The 26,960-nt window shown below is 40.0% G+C and overlaps 1 protein-coding gene across 3 annotated transcripts; it reads left to right on the forward strand.

Moving 5' to 3' along the window:
- Nucleotides 1-516: 516 nt before the first annotated feature.
- On the forward strand, nt 517-20,988 carry LOC149005235 (pentatricopeptide repeat-containing protein At3g53170-like). Of its 3 annotated transcripts, none has more exons than XR_016175451.1 (4): nt 517-1,095; nt 1,211-2,306; nt 2,944-3,132; nt 19,607-20,988. XR_016175451.1 is itself a non-coding variant. In XM_089167665.1 (3 exons), the coding sequence occupies exons 1-3, from the start codon at nt 742-744 to the stop codon at nt 2,952-2,954; spliced, it is 1,461 nt and encodes a 486-aa protein (XP_089023791.1). In that variant the 5' UTR covers nt 517-741; the 3' UTR covers nt 2,955-4,605. The 3 variants fall into 3 exon arrangements, 1 of the variants encoding a protein (XP_089023791.1); XR_016175452.1 differs by having other exon boundaries at nt 2,944-3,105; XM_089167665.1 differs by lacking the exon at nt 19,607-20,988 and having other exon boundaries at nt 2,944-4,605.
- The last annotated feature ends 5,972 nt before the right edge of the window (nt 20,989-26,960 follow it).

Consider the following 26,960-nt stretch of genomic DNA (forward strand, 5'->3'; position numbering starts at 1 on the left):
TGACTCTAGTGGAACTTTAGTTAATACTCGAAATTGCTTTCAAGTAAGTTCATGAATTTTCTTCTTAAAAAAAAAAAGAAAAGAAAAGAAAAGAAAAGGATTAAGACAATAAATGTGTCCAGTTCATTGAGTTTTTATTTTGAATTTTGTTGCATGTACTCCTCTTAATCGGGTGTGCTTTTGTAGAAAAACATCTTTTGCTATGCACATTTTTTTACTGTACAGAGCAGTGCACATATATTCCAAATGATTTGTTGAGAAAACAAAATAAATACAAAACTATTGAGAATTTGTAAAATTTAAATTAAGTTTTTAATCTCAGCCAATCATTTGATACAAAAATGCACTGTTGTGCAGAGCGGAGAAATGTGTACGGTGGAGGATTTTTTTTCTTGCTTTTGTAGATATACTACAAGTTTACTAAGATCATTTACCAAAAAAAAAAAAGTTTACTAAGATCCAAGACTATTCTTCGTAGAAAGTGTCAGGTACCCATTATCCTTACAAACATCCTCCGGAATTGAATATTGGAATTTGCTGTGTTTTTATTGGCAGGGACGAGCTTATAAAAGCAAAGAATTAACACTGGGATTTCATTTTTAGTAAAAATTTATACTTTAAGAATAATTTCGTTGTATAAGTTTATCAGATCTTACTCTGCCTAGGACGGGAGGAAGAACAAATTCAGTTAGAGTCTTCTGAACAACTCAGATTTCATTTGAATTGGAGTTTGTGATTCAAATGGAGCTCCAGGTTCAGATCCCTGATGCGAGTAGACCTAAACTGTCCTTCTCGTCGTCTTCCGCTTCTCTTCTGTTTGGTTCTCGTGTTTTACTTCGCTGCAAACCAGCAGGAACACCAAAACAGTCATCTTCTCTTCCCTTTGTAAAGTCAGTGAAAAAGAGCATTGAGACATCCAAAGGGCTTCAGAGAGAGGCGAAGAAAGATCTTTCACGGATTCTTCGAACTGAAGCTGCTGTTAAAGGTATTGAGAAGAAAGCCCTTTCCGCCAAATCTAATCGCCTTTGGCCCAAAGCCGTTTTGGAAGCCTTGGATGATTCAATACGAAACTATGATTGGGAATCTGCTCTCAAGGTTTCTTCTCCCGTTTCTGTAATGCTTATTTTTGAAACCTTTGTTGGAATTACAAGATTTCATGATGTTCTTAGTGTTTTCTGAAGTGGTGACTATTGTTTCTTCCATTTTCTAGATATTTGGACTTCTTCGTAAGCAACACTGGTACCAACCAAGATGCCAAACATACACTAAGCTAATAATGATGCTTGCAAAGTGCAGGCAACCAAAGCAAGCAAGTTTTCTATTCGAGATCATGCTATCTGAAGGGCTAAAACCTACTATTGATGTTTACACTTCGCTTGTGAATGCTTATGGCCTCAGTGGTCGTTTAGATGAGGCATTTGATACCGTGGACCATATGAAGTCTGTATCAGACTGTAGACCAGATGTAGTCACATATTCACTCCTCATAAACTGTTGTGCTAAATTCCAACGTTTTGATCTGATTGATCCAGTGCTCACAGAGATGTCATATTTGGGAATCCAGTGTAGCACTGTTACATTCAACACCATTATTGATGGGTATGGGAAAGCTGAGATGTTTGAACAGATGGAGAAATCATTGATGGACATGATTGAATGTGGTCAGTGCATGCCTGATGTTTTCACATTGAATTCTATCATCTGGGCTTATGGAAATGGTGGACAGATTGAAAGTATGGAGAAGTGGTATGATGAATTTCAGCACATGGGGGTTAAGCCAGACATAAGAACATTTAATGCACTTATAAGATCATATGGAAAAATGGGAATGTTTGAGAAAATGGTTTCTGTGTTTGAGTTTATGGAGAAAAGGTTTTTCTCTCCAACCATCATCACCTTCAATATAGTTATTGAGATGTTTGGAAGAAAAGGAAATATAAAATCAATGGAGGAATTTTTCCAAATTATGAAGAACCGGGGAACGAAGCCTAATTCTATTACTTATTGTTCTCTCATTAGTGCATACAGTAAAGCTGGACTTTTGGACAAGGTTGATTCTATCTTGAGGCAGGTATATAACTCTGATATAGCTCCAGACACTCCATTTTTCAACTGTGTCATCAGTGCATTTGGACATTCTGGGAATGTTAAACGGATGGAGGAGATATTCTTGATAATGAAGGAGAGAAAATGCATCCCTGATAAGATAACATATGCCACTATGATCCAGGCCTACAAGGTACAAGGGAATCTGAAGGCTGTCCATGAGTTTGAGATGGAGCTATTTAACAGGGGAAAAAATACAGGTATCAATTTAACTCTTCTCATCTTATGTGGTCATGAGTTTATGACTTCTCTTTTTGTTCATATCTGTTGTTATAGGCTAGTTATCAGGAAAATACTTGTAGATTTAACATATATTTTACAATAAGAACAATTGGTGTCTCCGGTACTGCTGCCACTTTTGTTGCCATCACTGCCCCTTCTGCCCATTTTCTGAACCTCTGTCTTAGCCTACAACCACATTTTCTTTTTTCGGAGTCCTTGTGCATCATGGATTTCATGCATTGAATGACTGATCGCAATTTTATATTACAAATCTTCTTTTCATTTTTCTGCTTTTGTGATGTTCTGCTTAAAGATGTTCTCTGTTTATGGCAGTCCTTTCACATTGTAATTGTGTCTTTATAAGTTATTTCTAGCCAAATAAACGTTATAGATCATATTCAGAAGGTAAACTTTTTGACACTTACCCGTCAAGAATTAGTTAATGCTATGTGATTCCCTGTTATCTATTGCTGATATTTTCAAATGATATGTTATGGTTGATTCTTAACAGAGCTTCAGGTTAAAAGATTCATGAACTTGTTAAGGATTCTGTGTTTTATATTTAATTCGGGAATATGAGTGCTAACCTCTCTTCCATATGTTTGTTAAAATCAGGAGAAACGTAATGAAATGCATGCAGCATGGTGTATTCGAACTGGAATTTTTCACTCCAATACAGCTGGCGCTAGGTGATGCATCAGGAGAAATTCGAGTGCATGGACAACTAAATAAGTGAATGGCGAAGATTATGCTGCCAAAAGAGGGAATTACATACCAGTTGCGTAATCTGATCTACTCCTAATAGTAATTCTTCTCTCTCCCGTCTTCAGATGAATTCATGCTAATTTATTTTTTAACATGAAGGAATTTGTCATAATCTGTATGCTTAGTTATGGGAGATATTATGAATGTGATACTTAACCGAGTCCTTAACAAGAGGTAAGTATAACAAAGTCCAAGTGTTATAGGTCAAAAGAGCATCCGTTTCACATCTATAGTGGCTTTCCAGCCAGGGAATTGGAGAGCGTCAATGTGATTTTCAAGAATAGGTTTAGTGGAGAGAGACTAAGCAAATTGATTAATAGAGGGTGAGAGATGGGGCCAAGAAACATACTGATCTATAGGATACAAACCATAGACCTTTGAGTGCATGAATACCTTTTCGGAGGGTAATTGGTAAGTCATCAGATAAAGTAGGACTTGGAACTGAACTTGAGGAAGAAGTTTATGCAGTAAAACCAGCAGGACCAGTAGACACCTTCCTGAGTGGCATTGATCTTTCCTTCTACCTTTAAAGGTGGTGTCAACAGAACCAGGGAGGGGATATGGGGAGATTTGGGAGTGGAAGAAGAGTTCTACTCATCTCCTCTGGAAGATTCTGAAGGGGAGAAAACGTAAGTACTATCAAAGGAGACGTCAGCACTCAGAAAAGAATTGTAAGTAATCGAATCATAACATTTGTAACCTTTTGAGTCCAAGGATAACCAATATAAATACACTTAAGTGGTCTAAGGAGACAATTATTAGTATGAGACTGCAAAGTGTGCACATAACACAACCAAACACATAAGGAGATAAAGGAAATTAAGGTAATGTATGAAAGACCACCTAAAAAGAAAAAGCAGAATGGATATTTATCTGTAAGGGATGAAGATGGCATACAATTGATTAAATTACGGGCAGTTTAGACTACGTCACAAAGAAATGCTTAGGTAAGTACATATGCAACAGAACAACATGGGCTATCTCTAACAAATGTTTGTCTGTGTGCTTTGCCACTTCATTTTGTTGAGGAGTATCGGAGCAGTTTTTTTTTGGATGAATAAATAGAGAAAGGAACAAGCGAACAAGGTCTTTAAGCAGAAGACCGGAGAGAGGAACTAAGACCCCGAGAGACAATAATAAGCCTGTTCCTTGGGGTATCATCAACAGGGGGTGTCTCGAAGAAACATCAAAATAGATGGCATTCCAAATCCTGTCTATAGAGCGAGGTTTGGAAGTCCATCTCCGAAGATTGCGCTCCCACCAAAGGTGGTGGACCAAGGCACAGAACACTAGCTTACCAATCTGATTGCAGATGAAAGAACCTGAGAAGTTCCGCAAAATCCAAGACCAATCTCAACCAAACTTGAATGAACGCCTCGAGCGGGGCCATTTGGAGGTAAGGGCTTTTCCCCAGATGGATCTGGAGAAAGGGCAAGAAAAGAATAAGTTCTTAAGGTTTTCCATAGCAGACCAGCAGAGGATGCAGTTTGGGTTAACAGGGATGTGGCACCCAGAAAGATTAGGTGGGGAGGGAAAAGTGTAGAGCTCTCAAAAGGGTAAGGGAATGGCAAGGAATGTAGCCTTTGAACCAAACCAATGGGGGCCAAGGGGTTTGGGGTTATGGGATCTGAGGAGGTTCCAAGCCGAAGAGGTGATGAAGGATTTGGTGGGAGAGGGGAGCCAGATGGGGAGGTCACAAGAGGAGGTAGAGAGAGGAAGGAGAGATTCCCAAACCTGAGAGAGAATGGGTAGGGGGGAGGGGGTCCATGAGCCATAACATATGAAGGCCGACAAGAGAGTGGATTTGGGAATGCGGGTATCATAGACAGTGCAGGGACCATAATGGTTATAAAGAATGTCCATCGGATGCCACGGGTCTAGCCAAAAGGATGTTGAGGAGCCAGTAAAGATGGAGATAGAGATGGCGGAGATGGCACGGGGGTAGAGTAATAGTATTTTCCTCCAGACCCAAGAAGGGTTGGCAAGCATAGGAATAGTTCAAAAGGATTCCGACCAGAGAAGGGAAGAATAGACCCACCTAACCCAAATAGAGTCATGCTTTGAGGCAATCTTCCAGATAAGCTTAAGAAGGCAGGCCAAGTTAACAACAGAGATTCGGTGGATTCCTAGGCCACCCTCGGAGGTAGGGCGACAGATGGAAAGACCAATTTACGGTGGATGAAGCGTGAGGCTTCCTGCCCTTTCCAAAGGAAGGCACAAAATAAAGATTCGCGTGGATGGTGGATTTGGGAATGGAAAAGATTCCGCACCAATAGGAGCAGTTGGTTTGATGAATAATACTGCAGGTAGACAATAATCTAAAAGGTATTTTTGCACGTCTCTAACACTAGTCAAAATGAAAATCTTTAATGAGAATACCAAATTGAGTCTTTATTTTATTCTAAAAATTGCAACACATAGATAAAAAGTTAGAATGATCCTTCAAGAGATACAATCAAGTGAAATGAGAATAATTGTCTATGAAAGTCACAAATACATAAACGCAATGTTTATTTTTTGCTCAAGGACCTCAAATGTTAGATTGAATTGAGGGGATGAAGACGGATCACAAAACAGAGTAACTTGAAAGGAAGGATGCACAACGATGCTTTCCAAATTTGCAACTCACATTTTAGGCTATAGATGGACTTAAAACTAGGAAATTATGAGCTTTAATCTAGACAAGGATAAATGATGAAAGTGACGAGCCATTGAGAGGGAATCACACCACCCACAGGATGGGCAGTAACTGAAGCAGTCAGGGCTGCAATGTTGAGGTAGTGCAGCCCACCTTTTTTCATGTGTTCCTTGTGTGAAGTTCTTGAAAGACACAAGGAGAGGGAAAGAAGGTTATAGAGAAATTTAAGGCCTTTGCTTATTGGTTACCACCTTTTTTCATGTGTTCCTTTTGTGAAGTTCTTGAAAGACACAATGAGAGGGAAAGAAGGTTATAGAGAAATTTAAGGCCTTTGCTAAATGATTAACATAAAAGTAAAATGAAATCGCAGAACATGTAGAACAGATGAATAATGCAGGCAGTACGTGACATCGCATAATGACCAGAAATAGGGGGTAGAAGAGCCATTAGCAAGAATGAGAGACTTGGAAGTGCCATTGATGGTAGATAAAGTAAATAGAGAGGATTACTAGTCATATGAGTAGATGCTCAAAAATCAATGATCCAGGGAGTAGAGGGAGTGGAAAAGAGAACAACTGTATCTTCATTAGCTAAGGTAGCAGCAGAAGTAGAAGCTCCAGCAACTATATGAATGGATGTCTCCAGACTCTGTAAATTAGGGGTGTAAATGGACCGGATTCGGATCGGATAGTGGTATATCCATATCCGCATCCTATTATATTCGGACGGATTCGGATAATATCCTATCGGTTTTCGGACGGATTCTGTCGGATTCGGATGATAATCGGATAATTATTTTCTTAAGTAGATTCTTCTAAACAGACATGAATATAGATTGAATACAAGTTTTAAACTACCTGTTTATATCTTTACCTTTTTATTTGTGAGGGCTAGGTTTGAAATTTAAGAATTTAACAATTTTGGTAGCTATTTTAGTAGAAAATCTAGAAAAATAGTCACATATTATAGGCAAAAATTATAAAAATAAGAATAATAAATCTAAATAAGTAACTTAATCGGATAATTTTATCGGACGGATAATATTCGGTAAGAAAAGTGTATACCATATCCGCATCCTATTAATAATCGGACGGATTCGGATACCCCTTAACGGATGCGGATATGAATTCGGAAGCGGATTTCGGTTTTCCATTTACACCCCTACTGTAAATGCAGGAGAAATATCATCACGATTGGTAGTTGAACCCCCTAAAGAGGATCTAGGTATGGTATCCACTGAGGACACTACCCTTACGTCCATAGTCATTGCATGATTGTCCAACTAGTTTGCCCAATCTGGCTTGCCATGGTTGGCACAAAAGACTCAATGGTGTGTGATAGGGCCACTGATTTCGTGCGTCTAAACTCGTGGTATCAGGCCTGGTGCTAGGTAACTACCCAACAATTATGTTCACTAATAAGGAGCAGCTCTCCAATGATAAATAAGAGAACAAGAATAGGACACGTGGACAACAATGGTTGGGTAGATTACTCAATTCAGTTATGCAACTCAGATATGGGGAAGGGGAGAGCAGGGAGAGGCAAGGTTGATCAATATTGATGTTTGGTAGCAGTCTACAGCTAGGGAGCTCTGGATTCTGGGTAATCCAGATTCACTTTCGTTACATCTCTTCATCTATAATTTTCTACTGTCGAGTGGGAAAGGGAGTTTATCAAACTGGCATCATAGCATGTTCACTCGTAAGGGAATGGTGAACGTGAGAATGGAGGGGAGAGTCGATGAGATGGAAAAAAATGTTCAGAAATTACATGGGCAGATTTCTGCCTTGGACTCAAAGTTTGGTTCGCTGTATCAGCAGGTTGAGGATAGCAGGCAACAATTTGAAACTTTTATGGAGGAATTTAGAGAACACATGAAAAAGGAGAGCTGTGGAAAATCAATTGAGATTGATTCTCAATCTCCCAAGGTCATGGAATTGGAGAGTGGTGGCAAGCAACCACGGACAGTGTATGGGGGTCATCATGGAATGATAGGGAGGAAGCAATGGGGCAAGACTTAAGGGAAGAAAATAAAAAAGAAACCTACTAGAGACATCTTGAACTACTTGAGTTTTGGGGCAAAGACCCTGTTGAAGTATATGCACTTTTTGGTTATTTTACTGCTCACGTGAATAGTATTGTGCTATTGATATTATTCTACTTTCTATTTCTAATGTAGGAGTCTTGCTACATAAGTTTGGGAGTTTTTAGAAAGCATAGTTTCTATTTTTAAAATTTTCTATTTTAGGATCTGAGAAGTTGCTAAAGCTGTAATTTTTTGTTTCCTTTTTCTAGAGGACAATTATTTGTCTCTCAAGTTGTATTAGATTCATTATAAGCTATAAATAAAAGGGCTCTATGATTCTAGACTCTTTAGCTAGAGTCACAGGCCTCTTCTACTGGTTGTTCATCTCTCTTCTCTTCTTCTTCTTTCTTTTCTCTGTTCAAGTTCAACTGCTGTTTTGATTATTTAAGGCTTGTTTTCTAACATGGCATCGAGCTTTTTTTAATCAAAACGGTGTTGTTCTCAATATTCTCTTCTGAAGTTCTTTTTTTTTCCCTTGGTGTGCAGCCACTTAATGCTATATATTATGGACTGTTAGATCAGATATTCATGTGAACTGATCTTCTCTACCTATTACCTTACTCTTACACGTTCCAAAACTTGGATAAAATACTGTTTTCTACCTATCTTCGTTACCTCCTTTTTGCTGCACTTTGCAAACTGTTTTTTTTCTCCTATTCGGTCCTAAGGTTGCAGAATTTATTTTGTGTGCTCATTCTACTTCAAGTTTTGGAAAACTGATTTAAGTGATATCTACCTCAGTTTAATGTCTTCACTTATACTTGACTCAACCATGAGTACAATTGAATCTAAAGTTTCTCAAGGAGATCATGTAAGCGTTCAAATTACATCTATCAAGCTCAAAGGTAGTTCTAATTACTTGTTGTGGTCACAAGCGTTTCGGGTGTACATACTTGCAAAATGTAAGCTTAAGTTCATTGAGGATGAATCTCCTGCTGAGACTGACAAATCCTATTTTAGTTGGATTGGATCCAAGATGATGCAATCATCAAAATTTGGATGTGGAATAGTATGGACCCTGATATTGCAACAAATGTTATGTTCCATAAGACTGCAAAAAGAATATGGGATGACTTGCAAGAGACCTATTCCCAAGCTAAAAATATGACTTAGATTTTTAGTATTTAGGAAAAGCTATTTCAATTTCAGCAAGCTGACAAGTCTTTGCAGGATTATTACAACTCCTTTAAAGGCATGATGCAAGAGTTTAATGTCTTTCAACCTCTCACCACAGATATAAAGAAGCTTAAGGCCCAACAAAATGAATTTCTTGTGTCCAAGTTTCTTGCAGGATTGAACCCTGAACTGAAATCTGTCAAAGGACATCTTCTTGCTGGTGAGCATGTCCCTAACCTTAGTGAAGCATATTCTAGACTTCAATGTATTGCCTTGCCTGAAGGGAGTTCTTCAGAAAAAAGTTCTAAACGAGAAAATTCAGCCTTCACTACCTCTCGTGGAAGGGGACGTGGTCTTGGTTCAGGGGGAGTTAGCAAGTCTCCTGGAGGTCATGGTGTTCAACTGTCTGATAAGACATCTCGACTTTGTACTTATTGCGGTAAAACAGGGCACTTAGTGGAAGCTTGTTGGGCCAAACATGGAAAGCCAGAGTGGGCAAGCACCTTGCCGATCATGTCGTTTATGATGGTGGTACTGATACTATAGCAAACAGCGATAGTGGTTCTGGATCTTCTTCAAGGGACTTGTCTAAGACTTTAAGAGAAGATGTAAGCCAAATCCTTCGCCTATTGCAAAATATTGAGACTGACGCTTCCACATCCACTGGTACATTTGCTGCCACACTTTCTCATGCAGGTAACACAGCATTTCTCGCTTTTACTCCCACCCCTTGGATCATCGATTCAGGGGCCTCTTCCCACATGACTGGTAAGTCATCACTTTTCAGCTCTTTTTTTAAATCTTACCACTAAAAATTCTGTTGTCATAGCTAATGAGACTTCCACACCTATTCTAGGCTCTAGAAGCATTTGTCCTACACCTTCTCTTACTTTGTCATCCGTACTTCATGTTGCTAACTTTCCTTTTAACTTATTATTTGTTAGTCAGTTAACTAAAGCACTAAACTGCTCTGTGACTTTAAGTCCCATTTCTTGTGTTTTCCAGGACCTTCACACGAGGAAGACGATTGGTGGAAGGTGTGAAAGGAACGGACTCTACTATCTGGACTATGCTACCCCTATTGCGGCTCTCTCTGATAATGGTGTAGACGCTCTTCAATGGCACTGTTGTTTAGGCCATCTATCTTTATATTTCCTTCTTTTAAATCAGTGTCTAAATTAAATTGTGAAGTCTATGAGTTAGGGAAGCATCATCGTGCCACCTATCCTCCACGCTCTATCCCTCGTAGGGAGTCCTTATTTTCTCTTGTTCATTCCGATATCTGGGGTCCTTGTAGAATTAGTAATAGATATGGTTTTCGATATTTTGTCACTTTTGTGGATGATTTCTCCTGTCTTACATCGTTTTATCTTTTAAAGGATCGGACAGAGTTCTTAACTACATTTAAAAGTTTTATTCATGAAATTTGTACTCAATTTTCTCTTCCTATTAAAATTTTTCGGTCTGATAATGCTTTAGAATATGTGCAACATGATATATCTAACCTATGTGATTCTCTTAGAATGATTCATCAAACCAGTTGTTCATTCACTCCCCAACAAAATGGAGTGGCTGAATGCAAAAATTGTCACCTCTTGGAGGTTGCATGTGCTATTTTGATTCAGATGAATGTTCCCAAGAGTTACTGGTGTGATGTGGTTTTGACTGCTGGTCATTTAATTAACCGAATGCCTATGACTTTGCTTTCTGAAAAATCTCCTTTTTCAATTGTTTTCCCCAACAGAGAACCGTTTTTAGTTCCACCCAAAATTTTGGTTTTGTGTTTTGTTCACATACCACATCCTTTGGATAAACTTTTCCCCCGTTCTGTTAAGTGTACTTTTCTTGGGTACTCACATACTCAAAAAGGTTTTCGCTGTTATGATCTTGTTCTTCGCAAACAATTTACAAGTGTAGATGTGACTTTTTATGAAGACACTCCTTATTATCCTAGTCAATCTATATCTATTGAAAATTGTGTTTTTGATGATACTCCTCCTATTCCCTCTTTAGTTCTTTACACTAGCACTATTCCTCTACAAGTTTATCAGCGGAGACATAAGTTGGCAGAACATACTGTGGATAGTAGAGTTCTTCCTAACAATATTAGCGGCTCTCCTTTAGTGGAGCCTGAAGCTAGCCCTATGGATGTTCCTTCTTCATCCTCTCCACCAGCGGAGTCTTTTAGTGGAGATCCCACTCCGCCTTCAGATGACTTACTAATTGCTTTGAGGAAAGGTACTCGTACTTGTTCTTTACACTCTAACATTGTTTATCCTGTTTCCAATTTTGTCTCTATCTCTCATCTCCCTCTTAGCTTTCTTTGCCTTGCTTTATCTATGTCTGCCATTCATATTCCAACCCATCATACCGAAGCACTTAAAATTCCTGGCTGGAAAGCCACCATGGATGTGGAAATGGATGCTTTACATTCTCGTCATACATGGTCTTTAGTAGACTTACCTCTTGGGAAAATGTGGTTCGCTGTCGGTGGGTGTATACTGTTAAGTACCATTCTGATGGTATGATCGAAAGGCCTAAGGCCTGCTTGGTGGCTAAAGGCTATACATAAATATATGGTGTGGATTATTTTGAGACTTTTTCTCCTGTGGCAAGACTTAAATCTGTCCATGTTTTGATATCTTTGGTTGTGAATTATGATTGGCCTCTTTTTCATCTTGACATAAAAAATGCATTTTTATATGATGATGATCTTCATAAAGAAGTTTACATGGAGCAACCTCAAGGATATGTTGCTCAGGGGGAGGACAATGTTCGTGTTTGCAGGCTCTTAAAGCGATTTATGGACTCAAACAGTCTCCATGGGCTTGGTTTGAGAAATTTAGCAAGACTGTGGAGTCTTTTGGTTTTGTACAATGTTATTCTGATCACTCTATGTTTGTTAGACGGCAGGGTGATTGTATTGTCATTATGGCAATTTATGTTAATGATATTGTCCTTTCAAGCCACTGTTGATGCAATCCATACAATCAAGGCACACTTACAGAAATCTTTCCAAACCAAAGATTTAGGTGATCTACAATATTTCTTGGGGATTGAAGTGATCCACAGTAAACAGGGAATAAGTTTGTCACAAAGGAAGTATGTGTTAGATCTTTTGACTGAGACTGACGTGCTTGCTTCTAAACCTAGCGACATTCCCATGGATCCTCAGTTGAAGTTAGGACGTGATGATGGTGACTTGTTAGATGATGTCCATCGTTCCAAGAATCTTATTGGGAAACTTATTTATCTTACTGTTACTCGTCTTGATATTTCTTATTCTGTTGGTGTGTTGAGTCAGTTTATGCAGTCTCCTAGGAAGGCCCATTGGAACGCAACAATGAGAGTACTTCGATACCTCAAGAGTGCGCCCGGAAAAGGGCTCATCTATCGACCAAATCAGAGCATGGACTTGGTTGCCTTTTCTGATGTAGATTGGGTTGGATCCGTCGTTGGTCGTCGGTCAACTACAGGTTATTGTACTTTTCTTGGTGGAAATCTTGTGACTTGGAAGAGTAAGAAATAGTCCACCATTGCCCGATCTAGTGTTGAAGCTGAGTATAGGGCTATGGCCCACACCGCTGCTGAATTGATGTGACTTCGTTCATTGTTAGAGGAAATGGGATTTCCAGTTTTTGCCCCTATGAAAATGTTTTGTGATAATCAGGCAGCCACTTACATTGCTAGTAATCCAATGTTCAATGAGAGGACGAAGCGTATAGAAGTAGACTGTCACTTTGTGCGTGATGCAGTCAAGAAGAAGCTTATAGCAACTCCTTTTGTGAGCTCTACTAACCAGCTAGCTAATTTGTTCACCAAAGCTCTATTCAGACCAAGTTTTCAGTCTATCTGTTGCAAGCTGGGCATAAGAGATTTGTATGCTCCAGCTTGAGGGGGAGTGTTGAAGTATACACACTTTTTGGTTATTTATTGTTCACGGTACTGTTCATGTGAACAGTAAAATTAAAATATGTTTTTTTAGTATTCATGGTATTGTTCATGTAAACAATATTGTGCTATTGATATTATTCTACTTTCTATTTCTAATGTAGGAGTCTTGCTACATAAGTTTTGGGAGTTTTTAGAAAGCATAGTTTCTATTTTTATGGTAGTTTCTATTTTCAGAACTTTCTATTTTAGGAGCTAAGAAGTTACTAAAGCTGTAATTTTTTGTTTCCTTTTTCTAGAGGACAATTACTTAGTCTTAAGTTGTATTAGATTCATTAGAAGCTATAAATAAAAGGGCTCTGTGATTCTAGACTCTTTAGTTAGAATCACAGGCCTCTTCTACTGGTTCTTCATCTCTCTTCTCTTCTTCTTCTTCTTCTTTCTTTTCTCTATTCAAGTTCAACTGCTGTTTTGATTATTTAAAGTTTGTTTTCTAACAGACCCCATGTCATGGGTGGCACATGCCGAACGATGCTTCTCAGTTAATGACATCCAATAGGAGGAGCAATTAGCAGAGTCCTTGATTAGCTTTGATGGGGGTGGCATTAGAATGGCTGCAGTTTACGGAGCTTAGTGCTCCTATTGGGTCATAGAGGGACTTAAGGAGGAATTGTTAAAAAGGTTTGGTTCGCCATAGAAGAATGCCCTAGGAGGAGCTGGTCACTCTCAGGTAAACAGGCACCGTGACAAAGTTCCGAGAGAGGTTTGAGTGGTTTGCAGTTGTAGCAGAAGTGAGGGATCCACACTGGCTCAAGGGGATTTTTCTCACTGGACTTGGAGAAGAAATCCAGGCTGAGATTCGGTTATTTGCTCCCACCACGTTTGGCCAAGTAATTGACTTAGCCCAAGCAATTGAAGCTATGAATTGAGCTTTAAAGGCTCAATACAGGCCCATAAACAATCAGAATTTAACCCAAGGTCCAGGTGCAGCCGTGGGGTCCACTTGAAGGACTTAAGTATCTCGAACCAGGATTTGGGTTGTTTGAACCAAGGGAGCCATGTAAACCAGACCCAAACCCAAGTCGAGTCGATGGGAAAAGAAGCCTTGTGAGCTTCTTCTTCCCCAGCTATGTTAACAGGTGGAGGAAGAAGAAGGGAGGGCTTACTGTTGACTCTCTTAGCAAGATCAGAAAGAAAAATATGAAAAGGGTCTTTGCTTTAGGTGCAACGGTCCATATTCCTAAGGCCATGTGTGCTCTAACAAGCTATTGTTGGCGATGTTTCTCAACGATGATGAAACCACAGAATGCGACAACAACGAAGTCAAGTTTTAGAAGAGAAAGTTACCAGACAAAGAGGTAGAGATTTCTAGCCATTCCTTGGTTGGAATTGACTCTCCACAGACCTTGAAACTTCATGGGGTGATCCAAAGGCATCGTGTGGTGGTTTTGGTTGGCTTTGGGGCATCACACAACTTCATACGGTGTGGGTTGGCAAAGGCGATGGGTCTGGAAGTACAAGAGAGGGGTTTTAAAGTGGTGCTGGCGATGGGCAGTGCATTCTAGGATACGGTGTATGTTGAAGGATGCCAATCAAATTGGGCAGTGTCGTTTTCTCTCAAAACGTCATTTCGTTCAACTTGGGAAATGCTATATTGGGCATTGAATGATTGTCCATGTTGGGGGAAGTCAGAAGTAATTGGAGGCAACAAAAACTGAGTTTCGACTAGAACGGGATACATATCAGATTGCATGGAGATCCGTCATTACGACGGAAGGAGACCATATTGTGGGGTCTATGGAGAATGCTACAAGTAGGTAGGAGGGCATTGGTTGCAGCCACTAACATTTGTGGATTCAGAAGTGCAAAATTCTACTTACCAGCTACTCGAACAACTGTTAATTGAATTTGAGCACCTATTCGATGAACCGAGGGGATTGCCACCGAGATGGACCATTAACTGCCGCATCAGTTTAATATAAGGCAGCAACCGGTCAAATACAGACTTTATCGCTACCAAGGCATATAAGCCGGACACTTGAGAAGGATTTTCTTTCCTTTTTCTTCTTATACATCATTTCTCATGAGTTTCTCAAGTTTGGCCTTTCCTCTGCCCAAAAAGTTGCACAATTGTCAAGGATTGGGAGAATTGGAAATGGTGGAAACGGACGGATATCGAACTTGAATAGCCCATAGAGAAGGCGGTACAGGCAACTCAGCAGTCTATTCTTTGGATGTTGGATCTCACGAGTAGCCGTTCTACCTTTTGCTCCTGCTAAACCAAGAAGAGCCCGCATGCTTAAAAAATTGAAATATAGAAGCTAGTAAGTGAGATGTTAACCGCGATAATAGTCCGACTAAGCAAAAGTCCTTTCCCAAGACTGATGTTGCTGTTCACACAAAAGATGGGGGTTGGAGGTTTTGTGTGGATTACCGGTCATTGAATAAAATCACCATCCCTGATAAATTTCCCATCCCTGCCATTGATGAGTTTTTGGACGAGCTAGGAGCAGCAGTGGTATTTAGCACACTTGATCTCAAGGCTGGTTACCATCAAATCTGAGTAGAAGAAGAGGACATTGAGAAGACAACTTTCATCACTCGCAACGGACATTATGAGTTCCTTGTCATGCCCTTTGGATTGACAAACGTTTCAACGACCTTCTAGGCTTTAAGAATGAGATATTTATAGAATGTTTGAGAAAATTTATACTTGTATTTTTTGCTGACATTTTGGTTTTCAGTAAATTCTAGTAAGAGCATGTTAAACATCTTCGGGGTGCTTTCTTGTTACTAGAAAAGCATGAACTTGTGGTGAACAGAAAGAAATGCTTATTTGGATTAACAGAGTTGGAATATTTGGGGCACATCATCCCTAGGAAGGGGATGGAGGCTGACCCACATAAAATAAGGAGCATGATTTACTAGCCTACAATGAAGAAATTTGAAGGCATTAAGGGGATTCCTAGGACTGATGAGATATTACCGGAAGTTTGTACAAAACTATGGTAAGATTGTTGCACCACTTACTCAACTAATGAACAAAGATGAAAGATGCCTTTGTGGGGGGGGGGGGGGGAGAAGAAGCCCTGGGAGTCTTTCAAGCACTTAAAAGAGTCAATGACCACCACACCAGTCCTTGCTTTGCCAGACTTTAGGAAAGACCTTGTAGTGGAGACAGATGCATCAGGCCTTGGATTGAGGGCTGTACTCATGCAAGGACATCCAAAGTCTATTGGAGTCGAGCTTTATCTCCGCGAGATCAAGTAAAATCAGTGTATGAAAAGGAATTAACGGCCATAGTTCTAGCTGTGATCAAGTGGCAGCATTACTTGAAAGGCATTCCACAGTCAAAACTCATCAACGTAGTATGAAATATCTTTTGGAGCAAAAGGTGATAGCTGCTGACCAGAAGAAATGGATCTTGAAGCTGTTGGGCACAATTTTGAGATCCTATATAAAAACTAGGTTCGAACAAAGCTGTTGATGCTTTGTCACGGCAACCGGAAAGCGAGACAGCATTGAGCACACTTTCAGCAAGCATTTGGCAGGACGGACAGCAATTGATTGAAGAAGTCAGCCTCCATCCACGGTAGAAGACCATCATACAAGAGATATTGTCTGGGTCTGCTTCCCACCCGAAGTATCAACTGCATAATGGAGTCCTTTGCCATAAGGGGAGACTAGTTGTAGTAGAACATTCGGCTTTGATACCCAAGTTCCTAGCAGAATTTCACTCACTCTACCCTTATGGAGGGACTTAGAATTCCCGAGGACCTACAAACAAAAATTAATGGTGGTTTACTGGGTTGGCATGAAGGCAGCTATCAATGATTATGTAGCAGCTTGTGATGTTTGCCAATGCAACAGACACCCATCAATGAATCTTTGGGGTCTACTACAGCCTGTACCCATAGCTGAACGTATATGGGAAGATACCAGAATGGACTTTATTGGAGGACTTCCCAAGACGAAAGGAGGAAATACCATTCTTGTAGTGGTGGACAGGTTGTCTAGGTATGGGCATTTCATAGCTATTACTAATGGTGAAAACACAATACCACTCAGCCAGGACATTGTCAAGTTACATGGCCTTCCATGGTCCATGGTTACTGATCAAGACCACCTCTTCCTCAACTACTTCTTGTCCAAATTATTCAGGATTGCAGGCACAACTATCAAGTATAGCAGTGCTTGCCACCCACAAATGAATGGCCAAACGGAGGAAGTTAACAGATGTTTAGAGTCTACTTGCGCTGCTTCTGTGCCTGGCAGCCGATTGGACAAAATTGGCTTGCTTGGGCCAAATATTGGTACAATCCCACTTACCATGCTTCCACTAAAATGACCCCTTCCCAAGCAGTGTTCGGATGACAGCCACCAACCGAAGGTAGATGAAGTTGACTCTTATTTGGGGGAATGCAACCAAGTCCTAGATGAACTGAAGGAAAATTTATTTGTGGCTCACGAAAAGATGTGCAATGCAGCAAACCAGCACTGTCGTGATGTCAGACACAGTGTTGGGGATGAAGTCTTCCTTAAGTTGCAGCCTTACCACTTCAAAAAGCTCACCAACAGCGAAATGAGAAGCTCAGCCCATGCTTCTATGGTTCGTACCCAGTTATGGAATGAATAGGACCAGTGGCCTATAGACTCCAATTATCAGAGAACGCTCGAATCCATCCAGTCTTCCATGTCTCTTAGCTAAAGAAAGACTCTTACGCAGCCACTACCTTCTTGTCTAAAGGAGGATTGGGAGCTCACACTCACACTGGAAGAGTTGCTGGATTTGATACTCACCTTAGGGTTATTTGGAGGTATTAATCAAATGAAGGGACCTGCCTACTTGCAAAAATACCTGTGAAGATTTCACTGAACTGAATGGACAATCTCCTACTTTCCACCTTGAGGACAAGGTGAAATTCATGGAGGTGGTGTGGTGCTGATAGGCCACTGATTTCACGAGTCTACACTCGTTATCAGGCCTGCTGCTAGGTAACTACCCAGCAGTTATTTTCACTAATGAGGAACAGCTCTCCAATAATAAATTGGAGAATAAGAACAGGACATGAGGACAGCAATGGTTGGGCAGATTACTCAATTTAGTTATGCAACTCAGATATGGGGAAGGGGAGAGCAGGGAGAGGCAAGGTTGATCAATGTTGGTGTTTGGTAGCAGTCAACTGCTGAGGAGCCATGGACTCTAGGTAATCTAGATTTTGCTTCTGTTGCATTTCTTTCGTCTTTAATTTTCTGCTTTTGAGTGGGAAAGGGAGTTTATCAGTCTGATTAAACTTGTCCAATAAGAATGCTGTCAAGAAGAATGATCAGTGCGTTTTCCACCAGAACCATGTGCACCGGCCTGGTGGCCTCAAAGTAGAGCATCCTTCAAGGTGGAGTGAGATTTGCAGGGGGACTATGTATTGAAGGCCAGAATATGTTCAGCAAGTGTAGGGACTGTTTCCCCATCAAGAAGGTAACCTTCACAATCTTTATATTATAATAACCAGCCAAGAACTTTGAAACAAGGAATTCATTGCACTGAGCCTTGAGCTTCTCAATATCAGTAGTGAGTGGTTGAAAACTTTCAACTCCACCATACTCATGAATGCAATGTAGTTTTCTTGGAGAGACTTGTTAGACTGTTGAAGTTGATACAACTTCTCACAGAGGTCATAAATAAAGAAGGGCGAAACTGCTGCCAAAAGCTTTTGTATGAGTATAGTCTTGGGGGTGAAAATTTTCCCATGCAGTCTTACCCCAACAATTTTTGCAAAGTTGTTTCAGTGTGGAGGTCATAGATATGATTCGTATTTTTCTCCTACGAATAAGTATTATTCAAGTCATCTCATACACCCTTAGCTGTAATACAAAATTGCATTAGCAACAATATCGGGTTCCATGTTGTTCCACAACAAAATAAGCGTAGTTGTGTTTTTGTTCATCCATGCACTATATTTGTCATTGTTTGTCTTTGGCCATAAACATAATATAATCCACAACAGCTTGAGCTCACAATAAGTAGTTGGAGCACCCTTTGAGTTTAATAGAGGTGATGGTTACACTGATATTATCCGCAAGTGAAGCAGTGGTCTTCATCTCTGCCATAACAGGGAGGCAAGTTTGCAGGGCCAGAGGTGCCCCCCACCCAAAAAAAAGAGTGATGTTGAATCCTGGCTTCACCCCTGCAAGGTTTTACTAGAAAGTCGTGTACTGAAGCACCATAAACAAATAACTCTAGAACAGAAAGTCGAGTACTTTGACAATTGAACTGTGATGAGAAAATCCAATTGTAGAATCAATACAAGACTCTTGAAGAATCACTAAGCGATAGACTCTGGTAAATAGTACTGGTAATCAGCCATCAGAGGTCCATTGGATCCAAATAATCAGCCATTTCTTTTTCCACACGAGAAAAAAAGAAGAAAGGTAGAAACCCAAAAAGAATTCAATTTCACCGCAGATGGAAGAAATCAGCTGAAAATCTTCCACAAATGGCATTCAGAAACTTGAAAAAAAATCTTATAGGGTAGTATTCGTTATAATCTTCATTGGTAAATATACATGGGGACCAGAAAGATCTCTAACACTGTTCATGATGCTGTTCATGGGAACAGTGTCATAGCCGTAAGACTAAAAACCTCTTGAATACTCTAGAAACCTAACAAATCTGAGGATGAAATTTCACTTTTGTGTTAATTGGATTCATGATTTTAGAAAAGTCTCATTTTGTTTTCACTTTATTTTTTTCTTCTGAAAAGTGTTTGAATTGGTGTATCCAGGTCATGGCAGTCGTGTGCTTAAAATGATTAATTTTGCTGATAGGAGAAATTTATATTTGGGTTGTGGTAAATGGAACCAATTCTTGGCAAGCTCTTCATTGGAGGAATTTATTGTGATACAAAGGAAGATCGTCTTGGCGCATTGGTCATGGATTCAAAGTCCTTAAAAGTAAGTTGTTTGAATTCGACTCCACTGAGTGCGGGAGCGTTGGTGCACTGCCTCATTAGAAATAAGAGTAAGCCTGCATGAATTCGACCCTCCCCGGACTCCACTAAGTGCAGGAGCCTTGGTGTACTGTGTACGGCTATTACAAATGAAGATTGTTTATGAAATATTTCAGAACTTGCTGGTTTGAACAGTTAGTAACCTTCTGCATCACTTACCGATGGCCATTATGATTTTGAGGAAAACACAAAATGGAAAGCTGTATTGTATCATGTTACATATCCATATCACCTAGAGAGTACCAAAAGGACACACACACCAAGATGCAAGCACACTGGGTGCAACTTTATACCCTGTATATTCTGTCATGCAGTCAAGGAGTCAATGAAGATTTGTTCTTAGGAACTAGAAACTTTATACATTCTTAATGAAAACTACAGCATTCATGGATCATCAGGTCTTGCCTGCAACGGAAAGATATCATGGAAGTTTAGCATTCAGTCATGGAGAGAAAATGTTCTGATGCAAAGGAAGTGGTGCAGAATGGTTTGCCTTTGGTTGATTCTTCATCTTTCTTTTTCTTTTATGCTACTCGTATACAGTGGGTGAGAGTCATTCCTCATGACCTCTTAAATGTCGTTTAGGGTTTCCGTGACCAAGTCAAACTCCTACATTGAAATGGCTCATCTGTTTGTGTGAGGAGTTCATTGGTACTAGACAATCCTAAGTTTTCGGTTTTCACTTCTTGGAGTTAAAAATTTTCATTTTTCTTTCTTCATGTATGGCGCGAATGGTATGTTCAAATCAAATTCAATGTGTTGATTGAACCTTCATTCTTGGGTTTCCTTAACTGTTAATAAAATACGTAGAATGTGGAATGATTACGTGAAAATGTGAGCTAATGATGTCCCATTCCTGTCCACTTTCGAACGAACACATGCGTTCCATTATGGACCTGTGCTTCTTTGTCTTCCGGTGTACAAGTGAACAACTTCCTTAGTCATTTCATTTTTCAACTGACTCTGGAATACTGGAGCTCTCCAAACCTCTCCCTCTCTGTCAAGTGTCTAGGAGACTCAGTGTATTTGGTAAATCCTAATCTGTGAACTTTAGTGTGACTTCCACTAGTTAAGCATTCCATTCGACCTTCAGTTCTGACAATGCCGGACTCAAATAAAGTTGTCTCCAACTTTATTATATGGGCTTTTAGGTTCCAGCAGGGGTGAGATGATGAACAACTTAGCAATGTTTTCTGATAAGCTGCAGGTGTGGTCTATAATTTTAATGGATGATAAGGATAATTTTCTTTTCTTGGCAGATTTCAGGAAATACCAGGTTCATATTGTTAGCACATGCAGAGTATCTGCTGTTGGATCTCACCTTGCTGAATTGAGTTTGAAATGTAGGCCTGTGAGGTGGGTTCAGCTTCTCCCCTTCAGGAAATCTCCCACAGAGTGTCCGACGAGGTATAAGAATCTATCACGTGGAGTATACCAATCCAAGGGCTAAGATAATATTATTTTGAGGAAATTATACGGCACCTGCTATAAAAGGGGTAAAAACTCTTACCACCCTCTATTACCTCTTAAATTACATGGCACCCACACTCAAAATTACAAGTTACCCACCGCCGACAACCAAACCCTGCCGGCGACGACAGCCCACCTACATAACCACAACGAATTTAATCTCACAGGGCACCCATTTGGATTCATTTCCAAATCAAAATAGAGCCCAAGAACATAAACCCACCTGAAATTTAGGACTAATAGAACTAAAAATTAAATTTTGTTTTTTACCTTGGCCGCCCTTGTTCTGGCCCTTGCCCACCTGGAACTTGCAGTTTCAGGTCTTTTGATGTCAAAGAACGAAACAGAATTTTGCTTCAAAGCTGCAAAAACTAATGCCTTCCACCTGAAATTTTCCAATTTAGTCAAATTAAAACAATCCGACCCACCCAATAAATCAAAACAAAACAGGAACAATTTTGACTAAGGGAAACGAGCCACAGCTCCTCTACCACAACGGCACAATCTCCAAGGTTTCTTCGTGTTGGGTTTTTATTAATTATAGGGTATTTTTCATCTGGACCCCCTGAGGTTTGGTCCATGTCACTTTTAGTCCAAAAAAAGTTCTTCTTTGCATCTGGCTCCCCTGTGATTTTGAGAAATGATAAAATAAGGACATATCATAATTGATGACCAAAATGCCCTTATGGTGCAACGGTCAAGATTGTATCTATGTATGCCATTTCGATCTAATGGTTCATATTAAAAAGACAAATTATAATTACAAGTATAATCTTTTCATTTTATATTCAAGGGTTTTAAGATTTCAAATTTACAAAATTATGCCCGAAATATCAAGCGCTAAACTAACCGTAGATGGTTTACCAACTGGTGCCGAAGCTACCGTCGATATGATCTCCATGGATCAAATACAGTATCTCAAGATAGCCTATGACCTCTTGAAACCACAACTCAAGTAATTTTTCTCCAAGATACCCCACCCAGATTGGATCGTTCAAGATTTTTCCCCCCATTGGATGTCCGAGATTTCCCAGGAACTCAATCTCGAAATTCTTCTTCTCAGTCTTCACCGCTGCCTTGTTAGCCTTCCTCGGTCCACCAGAGTACCTCACTGTTGAAGCCCATAGTAAATATTGGTCAACCCCTGAAACCCTAACCTCTCCATCTGAGTGGATCACCTTTCCGTCCACAGGTGCTTACCGACCATTTGATGCAGGTCCTTTACATGTCGGTTTCTTTGGTAACAATGCCTCAGGCGTCACTAACGCTGACCCAGTCGAGATCACGGTGAAGTCTTGAAAGGCGATCGCTATACGAAGCTGCAAAGATTTTGAAGGTGAATACGGTCGATTTGCTGGAGAAGACCTATCTTTTGATTAATGGTTCTGGGTTGTGTATTTCTGTTAAAATCAGTCAGATATTGCTTGTGGGTGCCCCTGGAACACAGCTGAAACTAGGTAAAGTGTGGAATCACAAATTCATATTGTTATTGTAATTCCTCAAAAGTAAATTTGTATTGCGTTCCTGCTTGCCCGTATTAGTTTGACGCTTGATATTTTGGGCATAATTTTGTAAATTTGAAATCTTAAAACCCTTGAATATAAAATGAAAAGATTATACTTGTAATTAAAATTTGTCTTTTTAATGTGAGCCATTAGATTGAAATGGCATATATGGATACAATCTTGATCGTTGCACCATAAGGGCATTTTGGTCATCAAAATTATGATATGTCCTTATTTTATCATTTCTCAAAATCACAGGGGAGCCAGATGCAAAAAGAACTTTTTATGGACTAAAAGTGACATGGACCAAACCTTAGGGGGTCCAGATGAAAAATACCCTTAATTATAATATGCCCAAGGGCAAAATTTGAAATTCACTTTTGGGCGGTTACAAAATATAAGATTATATATTTTGGTAACCACTACATCACTCGGGTGATCACACTACGGATACGTGAGATTTCCTAAAGGGCGATTCTCTTTCTCTCTCTCCCTCTATTCAAGAAACGCAGAAAGGAGAAGTTCTTCGTGGATCTTCTTCTCCTTAATCTTGGTCTTCGATTTCTTCCATTCATACGGCATGCAGGTTGTGGAATACATTCTCTTTCCTCGTGATTGTAGAATCAAACCAGTGACGAGTTCGTGGAGGAACGAGGACGTGGATCCAAAATATTTCCGCTGCAATAATTATATATTTGGGAAAACGAATCCAGGTAAGGATCTTTATCCTTTCTATTTCAAGTATAGAGATATAGATTTTTCCAACATTGGCATCAGAGCCCATGTTCCTGCGATTCTTCGTTCCTCCTAATTGTTTATTTTTTTCTTGAATGGATCAAATGGGAGGATCAAGGGTTTATAGAAACCCATTGTGGGGAATCCAATGTTTAATGGAAACTCATGGGAGAATTGAAAGGGTTTTAAGAAACCCTAATTTTTTTGTTTGGATCCAAGTGGGAGGATCCTTGTGATTTTCCTTCTGTAAAAACGTGCATGATTGATGATCCATGAGAATGTATTCTTTGTTTAATAATTTCTGAATTTTTCATGCATTTTTTTTGGAAAATTTTGGGTGAAAAACGATTTTTTTCCCTTTTTGGATCTGTAATTCGTACATGAGTTGCAAGCACTGTTTGGTCACTGAGGACCAGATGGACGTCTGTTTAATCACAATGGACCAGACAAAAATTTTGTCTGATCACAGAGGACTAGACGGAATTTTCGTGTGGTTACAGAGGACCAGACGAAATTTTGTATGATCACAAAGGACTAGATGGAATTTTCGTTTGGTCACAAAGGACCAGACAGATTTTCCATCTAGTGAGACGGAAGTTCGTCTGGGAGATGGATTTTTTTGAGACTCTAGTGTGTCAAGTTCATAATGTGTTTCTAACTTATTGGACACCAATACCCCAACAATCTGAGTGATGTTTGAGTGTTGAGAGCCTAATGGGGCCTAGTGGGAGCTAGTGAAGTAGAAGTGTTCTATGTGAACCACGTAGTAGCATAAACATGATTGGGTGTTTTATTTTAGTAAAACTATATTGATTGTGGTTTTTTTTAATCATGTTTCTAACATAGAATGAAACCAGTATATAAGTCTATATGGGTTTGCATAAGAATTTGATTGAATGTTTGTTAGCATCTCTTTTGGTTTAAATGCTTATCCAATAGGTTGACTATGCTAGTGTGAATTGTTGTTGTTTGTGTTGTATTTTATGCTAGAATAGTTAAATTCATCATTGTATATATTGTTTCTAGTTAAAATAACTGCTACCAAGAGCATCGTTGCAGATCTCACGAAAGAAGATAAACTGAATGAGAGGAATTATGACCTCTGGCACTGAAAGGTGCAACATCTCCTAGAAGAGCAGTACAAGCTGGAAACCATAAACCAGACCACGACCCCACCTGAGGAAGGTACCACTACACAACATCGCAAGGACCTTGAGCTTTACAATGCTTGGAAGAGAAAAGACTGGGTAGCTAGGATTACTATCCTAAGCTCCATGAGGGATGACTTGATGCTTCGGTTTGAGAAGCATAGGACTGCAAAGTCTTTGTGGGAGGCTGTGAAGTTCTAATATGGAGGGACTCCCACCACAAGAGGCCACCAGCTCGAACTCACTTTTGATGGTTACAAGATGCACCAGGGTCACACCATGAGGCAACACATAACCATCACCCAACATGATAAGTGAGTTGAGCACATGTGGGCGCCAAAAGACTAATGAGGAGAAAGTCTTTGCAGTCATAGGTCATTGCTTAAGACTTGGGAGCATATGAAGATCTTCTTGACTCATGCTGATGATGTTAAGACTTTTGATCAAGCTACTAAGCACCTTGAGCTAGAGGAGGATTGGATGTTGGCTGATACCTCTCCCACTAAAGAGTTTGCTGCTGAAGCGAGCACTAGTAAGGGTGCAGGCTTTAAGCACAAGAGGGAAAAAGCTCAACCTCAGCAGTCCAAGAAAAGTAACAGAGGTGGGAACATAAACAAGATTGGCCCCAAGCATTCAAGAGGGACCAGTGCTAGCAAGAAGAAATCATCTTTGATTTACTTCAATTGCCAAAAGACTGATCATTTTGCTCATGATTACACTTAGCAGGAGGTATGTACTGTGTGTTATACCTCATATTGTTATGTAATAAGTTCTCCTATGCTTGCTAAATTAAGTCCTTTGTGGATTGTTGATTCTGGTGCGACAAAACACTGAGTCTATTTCCAAAAGCACTCATAATTGTTTTTGGTGTTTCTCGAAGCATAAATACTTAGTGAGGGATCAAACACATTGTAAGATATGAAAACCATGAGGAGTTCTTGAAAATGCAAGTCCCATATGTATATGGCTAGGCCAAACTGTTTGGATACAACTTGTGGGTGGGTTCAACCTGAATCTAACCTACTTGATGCCCAATCATTTGAGTTTGGGGGTGCAATGGAGGTCTCAGTCCTCTTTAATGAAGTTTTTCAAAATGAAGGGACAAGTCACAGCGGATTGATCTGAGGACTGCATGGTTTAAAGGATGTGCTCTTATTCCCTATTTTCTTATACTTCGAGAGGTGCTCAAGAAGATTTGATGGAGGTCGGTAGTTAGCTCAGTGGTTGATACATCAGGTGTTCAGGGAGGTTGGTAAGCATGAAATTCTAACGAGTAGCATGAATGTTTTGCCAAGCAAATCTATAAATGTAAGACAACTTTGTTGAATTTGAAGGTGGGGGGATCAAATAAGCACAAGGAAGTTTTATGTAAGGCCACAACATGGGCCTTTCAAGTTGAATATTGATGGAAGCTAACTTGGCAACCCAGGAATGGCTTAGGCAAGGGGTGTGTTTTGTGATTCTTCCACTTCATTGGCGAGGAAATTTTGGGTCTTCTTGGGTGTTATGATCAATTTGAGGCTGAATTCAACACGCCGGTATGTGGTGTTGAATGGGCTAAAGAATTGGGTCATTCTTAATTGTGGATTGACATGATTCAGTGGCAGTGATGATTTGGCTTAGAAGGATACGCTTAGAAGAATTGGGTTATTCTAAGGAATTCAACACGCCACACTGATAGTCTTTACCTCTTCCTCTCCACACCTCTCTTCTCTTCTCTTCTCCGGTTTCTTTGCCTCGTCGTCATGGGATGTTTCCACGTGTCCTTGTTTCTCTACCCCTATTGTGGTACCCTCCCCCTCCCCCTCCCCCTCCCCCTGTGGATTGGATGGGATGGGATAGTGTAACAACCCCCGTATTTCTAACTCGGGATCTGTATTGCAAGTCCGAGAACCCGAAGGTCTAGTTGGGTAAATTTGTGGAGTATCCGGATAGAAGTCCATGATCCATACCCTGAACCCATGGATTTGGATTCTTTGACTGAAGAACCTGCCTTGCTTGGTAGTTTGACTTCTGGAAGGCAAGTGATGTCTGGAGATGTCCGGAATGAAGGTAAGATCTCCCCCATGTTTTCATTAGGGTTAGGTTGTACTTGTACATCAACCCCCCTAGCAAAGCACCCTTGTATAGCAAAATACATGGGGGTTGTTGCTAGTGGCGGTAGATTGAACCAAGCCCGCCTCAAGCGACCGCCTGGTTCTAGTTGCGGGATTTTGCCCTATTTTTCCCCTGACTCCTATAAATAGTAACCCTCGCCTATTTTATGAATAT

The sequence above is a fragment of the Hakea prostrata genome, chromosome 9 (genome assembly GCF_041222555.1).
Source record: "Hakea prostrata isolate BN-2017 chromosome 9, UWA_Hpros_2, whole genome shotgun sequence".
Taxonomy (NCBI): Eukaryota; Viridiplantae; Streptophyta; class Magnoliopsida; order Proteales; family Proteaceae; genus Hakea; species Hakea prostrata.

What these genes read in the sequence shown, in the direction of transcription:
- LOC149005235 (XM_089167665.1), top strand. Translation starts at nt 742, where the DNA reads ATGGAGCTCCAGGTTCAGATCCCTGATGCGAGTAGACCTAAACTGTCC. An exon ending in ATTGGGAATCTGCTCTCAAG is followed by an intron (nt 1,096 to 1,210) that starts GTTTCTTCTCCC and finishes TCCATTTTCTAG; the next exon opens with ATATTTGGACTTCTTCGTAA.